Here is a 13,015-nt window from a genome sequence, read left to right as displayed (position 1 = left end):
GAGAGCCCTGCTGTGAGTCATCTCGCCTAGTACATTTAAGTTTTTCTTAATTTGTAAGTGGCCACCACCTTCTGAGCGTATATCCTAGCAGATTTACAGTGAGCCTGCCATCTCCTTACAGATAAGGAAATCAGCGTTAAAGCAGCTCAGACTGGAGTAGGAGTTGGCAGCTCTCGGTTGTGGGCAGGCTTGCACCGGTACATACTGTCTAACGGGCGCCTCTGGCATTCTCACCTTACAGCCCCAGGGTTCCCTAGAGCAGTCTCAGATGTCCTGCATCTCTGAGGCCGCAGGCAGCGGGGCCTCCATGGGGATATATTTAAGCACGGCGCTTCTTCTAAAGTTACTGTACTGTCCCAGCCTGCTAACCTAAGGGGATGTTGATATAGGCAGTTTCCTAGGCCACTTAAAAATGAAGAATTTCCTAGGAGTTTCCTCTCTGAAGCAACGATAAATTATTACAGATTTACATTTGGGTATTGCCTTTATTTAGATGTATCTATTATATTACTTTATTATTTGTATCAGCTTACTGCTGGGACTGTAATGAATTATTATAGTTCAGTGATTTAAACTATGTAAATCCTCTCAAGGTTCTGAAACACAGAAATCCGAGTGGTTTGACTTGGTCACACTCATGGTAGCCACAAGGTTGTGTTATTTCTGGGCTCTGAAGAAGAACCCTTTGCTTTGTCTTCCCAGCTTCTAGAACGTTCCTTCATTCTGGCTCACAGCGGGTCCCCCATCTTCAGAGCCGGCAGATGGACAGCATTGTCAAGTCACTCCCCTGCCTTGTTGCCTCTGGCTCACTGATAAAGCTCTTTATGATCATGTTGGGCCAATCATACAACCCTCGATAATCTTACCATTCACAGATTGTCAATTTAATGACATCTATAAGATCAATTTTTTAAATCGATTTTGAAATTATAATTACATCATTTCTGCCTTCCTTTTCCTCCCTCCATGCTCTCCCCACAACTTGCTCTTTTTCAAATTCATGGCCTTTTTTCTACAGGTGCTTAACTTTCAAATATACTTACATATTCTGAAATACATAATTAGGACCCACCCAGTCCACATAATGTTATTTGTATTTATGTTTTCAGAGCTGACCGTTTGGTATTAGATACCCAGGTAGTGTGCTTTTCCCTGGACTGTTTCTGCACCCTCAGCGTTCCTTAGGTGTCTGTAGTTCTTTGTCTAGGGCTGAGGCCCCGTGACTTTACCCCCTCCACATTTGCATGTCCCCTGTCTCTTCCTTGTTCAGGTCATGTTTAGGCAGCTGTGTTGCTAAGATTTTGTGGGTGTAGCATTGGGCGTTTCTAGGAGATGCAGTCTCACAGCAAACTTTCAGCTCGTCTGTGTTCATCTTTCCACCCCTCTTTTCAAAATGACCCCTGAGCCTTAGGTACAGGAGTTGTCCAGGAGACTCCCAAAGTCTTATAGGCTATTTATATGTATATTGAGGAACATACACACGAATGTGCACATGCTTGTACACATAACATTTAAAGAGAAAGAGGCCATGAATTTGAATGAAATAATATGGGAGTTACATAGGAAGGGTTGGAGAGAGGAAAGGAAAGGAGAGAATGTTGTAATGATATGATAATCTAAAAAAATTAAAATTATAAATAAAATCAGAGTACACAAAATGAGAAGAGATCAATATTATATACCAGTTCAATAACATTTTATAACTTTTTAATTGTTGAGACTAGTGATTTTGCCTAATTATTGGAAAATATACATTATATTAATAGGTCAAAATTAAAAATTTACTCAGTAGATGTCAATAATTTTTCTGAGCTGGGTTTAATAAAAATATTTTTAAATTGTAGTTTAAAAAAAATCAGAAATTTGCCACCTTAACCATTTCTAAGTGTGCAGTTGGTGATGCTAAGTGTTTACATGGTTAATATTTACAACCTAATATCCATCTATACCATTTATATCCTAGAAAGGAAGTGTGTTTCTCAGCATAACTGTGTCTGTATAATAGCAGCATTCCTGTCCTAATGTAATTTAGCGTTACTTACTGTTAAGTGCTGGGCATATTCCCATTGACGCAAAGACACCTGCGCCTACCACTTGACATCATGGCCCACCTCCACAGCCCCAGAGCCTCCTCTCTCAGCTGCTGCCTCTCCCTCCCAGGGTACTCTTCCCTGGTGAGCCGCACACTTAAGTTTCCCAACCCTTTTCAAGTGTTTGACTAAAGGGCGCCTTCTCAAAACCCACTTTCTATGGGATGGCAAGCCCTTCCCTGGGTCTTCATAGTCCTGTTCCTGCAGCACTTGCTACCTAATGTACTCACCACACTTGCTCTCCGTTACCTCCTCCACCGTAACTGTGCGCAATGCTTTGTTTTGTTTGTTTGTTTTTCGAGACAGCGTTTCTCTGTGTAGCTTTGCTCCTTTCCTGGATCTCACTCTGTAGCCCAGGCTGGCCTTGAACTCACAAAGATCTGCCTGCCTCTGCCTTCCAAGTGCTGGGATTACAGCATGCGCCACCACCGCCCGGTGCATGTCTTTCTTTTGATGTCCCCTACTTCCCCCTGACATTTGTGCTTGGTATACAGAAACAGTGAAAGAAGACAGCCAACTGGTTTTTAGAAAGCTGTGCTAGTTCTCCACAGTGGAGTTCGAAGTGATAAAAATAATTGGAAAGGACAGAAGGATGAATAAGTGTAGGTCAGAATATAGAAGTCCTATGAAAGTAAACAGAGAAAAGTGGGGATCATTAAAAAATGTAATACTTGAATATTTTCCAGAAATGGAGATACCCAGAATTTTAAGTTGAAGAAACATGATAGTTGAGTCATATAAATAAACAAATCCCAAATTAAATATATTAAGAGCAGAGACCAGCTAAATACAGATTAACTGCAATTTAGTAATAACTGTAGATAACAGTTTAGTTATGTGACATACCCAGGTACTGTTCTAAACACTTCCTGTATACCAATTAATCTCCCAAATATACTTTGTTCTTAGCATTGTTATTATATTCATTTTACATGAGGACACAAACACTTAGAAGTCCAGTCACTTGCCCTTGTCATCCAGTTAATAAACTGTGTAGCTACAGTTTAAAGTCCAGCAAAATTAAGTCTAGATGGGTAACTGCCCTGGCACAAAAACTTCCAAATCATTCTGTGCCCATTTTTCTTTATGCAGTTGTCTTCGTGATATCCTTGGAATCCCAGGTCTTCTAAATGTCCTTTCACCTTCCCGAGGACTGGACTCCTGCCCCCAAACTTCAGACTAGTGTCAACAATCCAGTTTCTTCTACTGGGAAGCCTGGGTCCTGCTTGCACCCTCCCCATTTCTTGATAGAGTTGCCATGTGCCCCTGCTGGCCAGGACAGCCAGCTTCTACCTGTACTGGGGCAACTCCTGCTTTGCTGCTGCCATCCTTTCTGCGGGTGGACGCCCTCCCCTTATTCTTGACGTGCCCAACTATCTGTTGCATGCCAATTAAGTCTGGTTCCAATTTCCTATACCCTCAGTGCTTGTGTGTGATCATCCACAGGTGCCCCTGTGTAGTTCTTATCTGTTAAGTTTCTCAAGGTTATTTTAGTTTCGGATAAAACACAGGAAAATCAGCACATAGTTAGCAACTTGCGTTTTCTGGTGTTCAAAATCTGGGAAGCAAATAGGGAAAAATCTTACGAGAATTGGCTGCCTTCATGAGGAGCCTCTGTGAACATTTAATGCAGCTGTACCGATAGAGGGCGCTCTTCCCATTGCAAAGCGCAGTACCGAACTTGGGCCGTCTCACTCCAGAGCCGTATGAGATTATAATTAATTTAGTTGCTCTCAGTTGTTCTGTAGCAGTGCTCATTGTTTACTTTTTCAATGTTATATCCAGGTGTTACTTTGTTTTTCACGGGATACGTCTGTACTGGGCCACTTTGCATACAACAGTGCTTCGCCGCCGAAGTCATACATCAGAGGTAATATTTTAATAACACTAAAGGTAAATTACCAATGACTTACATAATCATTCCAAGGATGTTTGAATGTTTTATATCTTACATTGGTATTTCCAGTTTTTAAAGTGAAAATTATTTCCGATTTCTCTGCAACAGTAACTATTGTCTTTTCCTTTCAATGTGAGCAACCAAGCAACAGGTCACAGATCGTCCTCCAGTGGTGACAGAAAGAGCGTTGCGGTGGTCTTGTCATCTCCTGCTTCCCTGTCCCGTTTGTGCCAAATCTGTCGGGTTTTATTCTCTCCCCTACCCATAAACTCACTCATCACAGGTTGTTTTTTGTTTGTTTGTTTGTTTGTTTGTTTGTTTTGTCTTCCCAATTTGTAACCTTTTTTTTGTAAATTAATCTTTGAATTTACCCAGTACACTTAAATTTATGGTACAAAGCACGTGCTATTACCCCTCTAATTTCTGTTCTCGAGTTCTCTCTAACGCTAGCTGCCTCACCGCATCCATGTCAGTGCCTGTCGTCACCAAGACTGAACTAACTTGAGCCCTTCTCTCCTTTTCTCGGAGTGGTAAACACCGAGGACTAAAATCTCACTGCCCTGCTGTGTGTTTGTGTGTGGCCCTTTGCTGCGGCCCTTTGCTGCTTCCGCGAAAAAAGAAACCACTTCTGCAGCAGTTTATCGCTGCCTGGTTGTTGCAACTCTTGCCCTAGGACAGGCCCCATTATCTTGTGTGGGAGTCAGGCTCCCGCAGCTTGGGGCTGACATGAATACATAAAAGCTTCCTGTTCTTTTTATCTAAAGCGATTGTGTGGTGGAGAAGTGACTCAGTTGATCAGGTGCCTGTGGTGTAAACCTGAGGAGCTGACTTTGGTTCCCCAGTAAAGCCAGAGTAGCATGCCTGTAACCCTAGTACTGGGGTGCAGAGACAGGGGGATCCCAGAAACTCACTGGCCAGCCATCCTAGCTGAATCATTAGAGATAACGTGTGGAGGGTGATCAGAAGACAGATGATTTTGATCTCTGACCTCTACATGCAAACACACACGCACAGACACACAGACACACAGACACACACACACACACACACACACACACACACACACACCCGTGGCATGCAACACACCCTTACATCCCATCCTGCACAGAGTGGTAATAAAATTTAATATCTGAGTGGGCTAAAATGAGCTATAATTTTTGAGACACTCCATCTGCGCACACTATCTTACCCTCCTTTCCTTCTCTGATTATCTCACAATGTGCTGTGTTCATCCTAGCCCCCTCCAGAACCCCAGTGCATGAAAAGCCTCACACTCCTTCCCCACAAATTATAGGTCCTCAATGAACTAGCCTCTACCTCATGTCTACCAACCTATCATCAATCCCCCACTCCTAGCACTGAAACCCTGAAAGCCCATTTAAAAGAAGTCAGCAAACATAGTCTATTATTTGTGGCTTGCCCTGGATTATAAGGTGGGTGGGGACTGTACCCTCTGTTTGCTGTGTTTGTCTTGATATCTACTACTTCATCAACTGTGTGTGTTTCATTATTCCATTTTTTCCTCTCACAAAGATCAGTTCTGTGTGTCTTCACCTTCACCTAAGATGGTCACACTCTTTCTCTTCTCCCTGCCTTATACCCAATTAGAAAAAAAAAAAAAAAAAAACTTAATAATTAATTTAATTCAAATCCCAGTGCAAAAATGAGTGTCTTTTTAATAAATCCAGAGTTGTTAAGAAAACTATTAGGATGAAAACCACCTGTTTTAGGGTTACTATGGCTGTGAGGAAACACCATGACCAAACAACCTGGGGAGGGAAGGGTTATTTGTCTTCCACTTCCACATCACAGTTCATCATCTAAGGAAGTCAGGGCAGGAACTTACGGCAGGAACCTGGAGCAGGAGCTGATGCAGAGGCCATGGAGGAGTGCTGCTTACTGGCTTACTCTCCATGGCTTGCTCAGCCTACTTTTATATAAAACCCAGGACCACCAGCCCCATGGATGCCCCACCCACAATGGGCTGGGCCTTCCCCCAAAGTCATTAATTAAAAAGAAATGTCCTACAGGCTTGTCTGCCTACAGACTGGTCTTATGGAGGCATTTTCTCAACTGAGGTTTGATCCTTTCAGATAACGGTAGCTTCTGTCAAGTTGACACGAAACTAGCCAGCACAGCGCCTCAAGTTACTCAGTGGAAGATTGGGAAAGCTGTTGAACATTATAGAGAATGTACTTGCACAGAAGAATTCTGTTTTCAAATGTTTATCCTTTTTCTCTGATCATACAAAATATGTTGGGAGTCAGGATAGATGACTGAAGACATTTAATTTTTAACTCTTCATACAATTTCTAAAAATGTAAGCTAATGGGATATGGCAAGACTTCAGACTTGCTTTAATGAATAGGATTTTTAAGTTTAGAGAAAACAACTTTATGCTTATAAGTTATTCTCAACTGCTTAAGGAAATTTGAAAGCATTGTATAAACAGTATTATTGATTTTAATTCCTAAAAGACTTCTGGTATCAGATAATTGGCTGGCAGATTTTTCAACTAATTCCATATCAGGAAATGAAATAAAATTAGATTATGGTTAGTTTTAAAATTCCATTCATTATTAGGACATTCACAAAATGTTGGTTTTTAAAACTTTAGCTGGGCATGGTGGTGCATGCCCTTAACTCCAGCACTCAGGAGGCAGAGGCAGGGGGAATCTCTGTGAGTTTGAGGCCAGCCTGGTCTACACAGTGAATTCTAGAAAAACCAGGGCTATACAGAGAAACCCTGTCTCAAAACAACAAAAACAAACCCAGCAAACTTTATTTTACTGTGTGTATGAATTTCTCTTCCAGGAAAGCTAGGATTAGAAGAATATGCTGTCTTTTATCCACCAAACGGTGAGTGATGGTTCTGTTTCCTCTAGAGGGAATGGGGAAATGACCACTCTTGTCCCGGGCGTGGACTTTCTCATTCTGTCCTTTAAGGTAGCACAAATTATAGTCTGAAATACTCCTTCCTTCTCTAAAAAGTGTATTTAGTGACTTCCTCCATATTTGTGTAGTTTAATGCCAAACTGCACACGGCCTTTCCTGCTCTGTTTGGGACCAATAGATTTGTGAGAAGCCAAGTCAACGCAAACACTCAGGTATAAGGCATGTAGTTCTCCCTGAGGACTTTTTTCACTCTATGCTATCATCACAGTGCTGGAGTTAGGGGGGCAGACTGCCTGTGCTGTATTTCATTGTCTTCATAAGCAGCCAGTGTGTATTTATGAAATACAAAGATTGTGAAGAAAATCATTGAACTTGCTGAGATGTGATTGCACATGACCCATACTTATGATTTAGACATTCAGTATCCATGTCTTTTAATATGTAGAGAAACATAGCTTATAGCTATCCTTCTCCTGCTGGTGTTAAGCTATGCCCTGAAGAACCTTTGCTTTAGAGGAATTAATTGCTTGGGTGTTGTAACCCAGTGGATCTGGGTTCATCCTCTGCCCTTGGTTAAGTCACTTGACCTCTCTGACCTCAAGTCTCATCAGCTTAGCATGTGGATAATGGTCACATGAGGTCTGTTATGAAAACAGGAGCACAGGGCCTAACTTAGTGAGTGCAGCCATGGTGCTGGTGTTTAGCAGGATCCGGCACTGCATGGGATCAGACAGGGCTTTCCTGCCTGTTCCATCTTGTACCTTTCAGCTCTGTGACCTGTTCCTGACATCCTTGTTTTGGTGTTCTTCTCCTCTTTTCTTTTCACACATTTCCCTAACCCTCAACCTTTCATGGATCTATTTGTTAATTACTCAAATTTCTCTCCCTAGTTCTAACCTGTTCTGTGATTACCCCAAACTTAATATGACGCAACTTAGTCTATTATTTTCCTGGGCCCCTCAAGAGAAAAACAAAAACAAACACAAATTAAACTAACAAGCAACCAACCTATACCTGTCTCAGTTAACTTCCATTTTCATCTACTTAGTTTCCTGAGGCCTGAAACCTGGAAGTCATCCTAATGCCCCAGTCTTGCCCTGCCCCCATCTATGTCTCCAGAGCCTTTCGCTTTCATCTGGGGTCATCTCTTCCTCACTCTTATGGCTGCCTTGCCCACCATCTGTCCTGACTGTCTCCAGTGGAACTGTGATGACATCTATCCTGGTGTCTCTTCCTTTGCTTTCCTAGTTCTCGGTTTTTGCCTGTGCCATCTCAGTTATACCTCCAAAATTAAAATCTGAAGATGGCCATTTGTCTTAAAGTTTCTTAATGTTGCTGAAAAGTTTAAAACCCAGACTTCTCAGTATGATATGAATTGTGGGACCCCTGGAGTCTGACCCCTGTACATTCGACTCCCTAGCTTCATATATTACCATTTCCCATCTCGCTGTTAATAAATTCCCTAGCTTCATATATTACCATTTTCCCATCTCGCTGTTAAAAAATTAACATCGAAGCTGGGCAGTAGTGGTGCACACCTTTAATCCCTGCACTCAGGAGGCAGAGCCAGGCGGATCTCTGTGAGTTCGAGGCCAGCCTGGTCTACAGAGTGAGTTCCAGGAAAGGCGCAAAACTACACAGAGAAACCCTGTCTTGAAAAACAAAACAAAACAAACAAACAAAAAAAAATTAAAATGGATATCCAATTGCTTATTCTCACACACAGCCACATATTCTGACACAAGCACTATGCTGCCTCCTACCTCCTGCCCAATTTTGATTCTAGCTTAGGATGGACCATTCAGCTTTTCTTCCCTTGGCCATCATGGAGGCTCAGTTCAGACATGAACTGTTTGGGTGCATCACTGCATTCCTCTTAGGTTAAGTGCCTTTCTCTTGGCTCTCATGTGCCTGGGCAGAGAACTTTGGTATCTCTCAACTTCATCTCCTTCTCAATGTTGCAGACTTCAGAAAGTCCAGGGTCATATTTTTTTTCATCATTGCGCTCCCATTATCTAACATATAGTAATATTGCAGCAAGTTTACTTGAACTAAATTAGATGTGTTTTAATTTTAATATCTGTGTGTAGACATACATTTTTTGTCCTTTATCCCAGGGACTTAATTTTCCAATAACTTTTTAATATTTAAGAAATAGAAAATCAGAAAAAATGTCTCTCAGTAGCTGAGAAAAAAAGTGTTCATAGATTCAAGGCAACAGGAGGCATGGTTTAGAAGAGCTTAGCTTTTACTTAAACACATGCCCGTCATGTGTCAGAACTGAAATGTAAAGATCTCACACTATAAAACATTATGCAGGAGCACGCCAGCAAATCATCCTGGGACTGATTTATATAAAAGCCAGTAACTCTCTGATCTTTATAGTGATTATAGGTTGTAACTCATTGTAATTTCAGCTCTTTTGTGTATGTGTGTAGTAGTGGGTGTTAACCCTGTGTCTCAGGTATGCTAGGCACATGTTCTACAGCTGTGTTATATCTCTAGCTCTAAGGTAAGATCTTTATAATCATTTCAAGACATATGTATATACAGTCAACATAACAATTTAGGAGAAGTTGTGGTAACATCAGCTAATGTCTTCTGAGCCACACTAAGCAGCCAGAATTGTGTTAAGTACATTGTATATATTAACTCATGAAATCCTTATAATAACCCTATGATACAGGTACTACTGTTATTCAGTTTACAGTTAAAGAAACTGAGGCACAAAGGGTTAAGCTACCCAGCTGGTGAATGACAAAACCAGGCTTTGAACCCAGGATATCTGGCTTTCAGAAACAGTATTTTTATCACTTGCCCCTAAGCCTCAGAACATGTAACTGAAGTTATTACAGTATCTTTGGAAAAAAAGAAAGTGGCTTCGGTATTGACAAAGAGTTCCATAGAGCAGTCTTCCAAAGAGTTCTGCACACACTAGAAAGAAATAGTTGAACACAAGTGGATGTAAACACAGCTGCTCACAAATTTAATTCTACAGAATCACTTCCTTTGGGTGGTTTTAGGACTCAGAGTCAAGCACACTTTTCTAGAAACAAAGTCCACTTAGTGTACGGACTCCTCTCTCTGAAGCTTAGGCAATACTACACAATATTTCACAGTTTCCAACCTCTGCTGGAATAATATTACTTTGAAAACTGAGGGATATCTGTAGCACTATCCCAGTCAGAACTGGCCTGACTTTCCTGGGCAGAGACATGCACCTGCAGCTCTCTGGAGTGCTCTGTCCCTGACCAGCAAGTGCTACCGTGGACAGAAGCTTTCTCACCACCACCCACATTTTCCCTCCACACGCCTGTGACTACCTTTCCTAGGATGGAAATGAAAGCCATGGTGGTATGAGACATTGCCTCATTGAAGAGTCATCAGTGGACAGATCCTCTCTGATAAATTAAATTCTTCTTCATCAAGATGTCTGAGCTGAGGGAGACTTCTCACAGATGTCTTCAAAGTTTTTCATATTTATTGTTATTATTCACCATGTGTAGATTGCCTCTGCTCACTCTGGCTCAATGCTGAGTGCCCCAAGGTAGTAAAGTATACAAATACAGGACCTGCTGCCAAGGACCTTTCATGCTAGTACAGTAGATAGGCAAGAAAGAAAGAGAAAATACTGGAGAGGGTGGTGAACTAAACAGTAGAGGTATCGGAAAGTGTAGGGAGTTGGGGAAGGCCTGGCTGGTGTAGATAAGGCAGCTGAAAAGGCACCGCAGAGGAAGTAGAAAAGACTAGAATCTGAGTGAGCGGAGCGAGCTATGCCAAGCAGTGGGAAAAGAACATTCCAGAGGGAGAGCGTAGCATGTTTAAAGCCAATAGTAGGCCCAAGACTGATGGTCTGAAGAACAGGACAATGGGTAGGGTGACTTCCAATGAGCTGACACAGGGTAAATGGGAGAGGCCACCACAGGCCACACCAGGGTGGGTATGATTGATGTGAGTCCATCCAGGATCACTCAAGACAGTTTGTATTCATTTCTTTTTACTTTTCCCCTTTGTGGATGAGCTGTACTTCATTTCTTTGTATACCTAGTAGATTTTTTTCCATTGCTGAAAGTTGGCTGTCTCCCCTATTATGATGTGGTGATTTGGGGACTTAGATCCCCCTCCCCCCAGAATTCACTGTTGCTGCTTGTGTTTTATAATCGTTTGTTTAGTATTTATGACAACTCTTCCTATAGTTATTATATTTATTGCTTTTATGCATACTGAAATCTCTGTTCCTTTAGCTTAATAGTGAGCTAGTGATTTGATGAGAATTTCCCTAAATATTTAGAACTAATTTTTAAATTAAAACATTCCTTGGTGTTTGCAAATTGCCTTGGAGTGGGTCACACCATGAAGGTTATCTAGGCAATTCACAACTCTGCTAGTATGCACTTCTTTTACAGAGGCCTAAAGTCAGAAGTGAAAGCTGGGTTCTCAGGTCCTTGCTCGGCCCTCTGTATTCTGTATGCAGGAGATCTCAAAGTCCGTATTTCCTCCTGTAGTTCCTTTCTGAGCCTGTTCCTTTCCATGCTTTTCAGTCTGTCTGTTATTGGCCCATCTGTTCTTCCTTTTTCCTTGGGGCCATAGTTAATGTATTTGCCTTTAAAGCTCTTGACACATGCTGCCTGGCAGGCACTTCGGTCCTGGGAAATCACTGGGACTAGCAGGTGTATCTGAAGCTGTTCCTCAGGTGGCTGCTGGACAGCTCAGAGCACAAAGGCACATTTTTTTCCCATAGATCTGTATAGATTCCTCTCTCCCACCAGCAAGCTACACCAGGGATGTGGGCTGCTGTTTTCATGGCTGTTGCCAAGCTGGGGAGTCGGGGATGACAGTGGGTGGATAAGTTAAAATTCCACAGTTACGTCTTACCAAAATCCTTGCTTCATTGAGCATCCCCCTTTTGTGAGGGTATCTTTTTCTTATTAGATTCCAGAGTGCCTAAAAAAAAAAAATTGATTCTAGCATTTTTTCAGTTAAGCATTGCTTTAGCTAAAGGGACAGTGTTTGGGAATTGCCTCCTCCGTTCTTCTCCATGATGGCTTTCTTCCACTTTCTGATTAATACTGTCAAAAAAGCATTCGACTCCAATCATCCTGGCTGCTATGTGCACTAAGAGTGGCCTTACCATGTAAACTTGAAGAGAACCCAGACTTTAACAGTTTTGATGAGCATTATAGCCAGCATTTGTAATCGTATGTAGCATGAAGTCTATGATCAGTAAACATGATGAAAATGAATGAGGGACTAATGCGGAAGAATCCAGAGGACCAAGAGGAGAACCGAGGAGATCTTCCTATGATAGGAGAAATGCCCAGACATCTGCCTGAGACTTAACTGTGCATGGTTTTTAAGGTCATCATGTACTAATCATTGATCACTAAATGGGAAAGTTGGGCTCTAGGACAGTGATTGTCAGCAGACACCTCATATCTATGTAGAGCATGCATTTAGTTATAAATTGAGAATCTCATTAAAATTTTATTTTAAAGATGACATTTGGATTCACATTTAGATGTTGTTATATTGTAATGGTTTGGAAAATGTTAATTACTTAAAGTATCCAAGTCAAAGTTTAAAGTTTTAATTCAGAAAGATGATGAAAATAACTTAAAAAGCCAGCTTGTCTGTCGTCTTAATCTATCCTTCCTGACATGTTGGTTATATGTAAGGTGAGAATAAACAGAGGAATTCATTATTTCAACAAATGAATGTAATAAAATGTACTAAGCAATCCCAGATGAAGGGGTGTAATCCCTTCAACTGGTGTGAGTTGAAATGAACCAAATGTAAGTTATAAAGACAGTCGGGAAAGGGGGCAACAGATTTGGTAAGTGTGAAGCATGCTGATATTTGTGGTGTTTGTGAGTCCTGTTTACTATCTATGTCTTGTCTAGTTCAAGAGGTATTGTTGTTGACAGTATTTTCTGAGAGCTGACAAGGGTGTTACACCACCGCTTTGTACCATTAGTCATATTATACGGGATGGGCAGTTAACATTTGAGACCTTCTTCAGATGCGTAAGGGAGGCACGGATCTTAAAACAGCCACTCCTAGCATCCTCGTGGGACTTGGAAGCCAGCTGCCACAGTGTCCCCAGCACTTCTGTTCACAGAAAGCACATGCTTGC

General features: G+C 41.6%; 1 protein-coding gene across 2 annotated transcripts in view; it reads left to right on the top strand.

Annotated features, from left to right (window-relative positions):
- The window catches only part of Tbc1d19 (TBC1 domain family member 19), a 116,764-nt gene that overhangs the window by 64,440 nt on the left and 39,309 nt on the right, over window positions 1-13,015 (top strand). For both annotated transcript variants that reach the window (XM_036200962.1, XM_036200963.1), the window contains 2 exons: window positions 3,876-3,960; window positions 6,802-6,846. In XM_036200962.1, coding sequence (XP_036056855.1) covers window positions 3,876-3,960; window positions 6,802-6,846 — 130 coding nt within the window. The remainder of the gene's footprint in view (window positions 1-3,875; window positions 3,961-6,801; window positions 6,847-13,015) is intronic.

This window comes from Onychomys torridus, chromosome 10 (assembly GCF_903995425.1).
Source record: "Onychomys torridus chromosome 10, mOncTor1.1, whole genome shotgun sequence".
NCBI lineage: Eukaryota > Metazoa > Chordata > Mammalia > Rodentia > Cricetidae > Onychomys > Onychomys torridus.
Note: the sequence above shows the minus strand (reverse complement) of the source record. Positions and strands in the feature narration are given on the sequence as shown.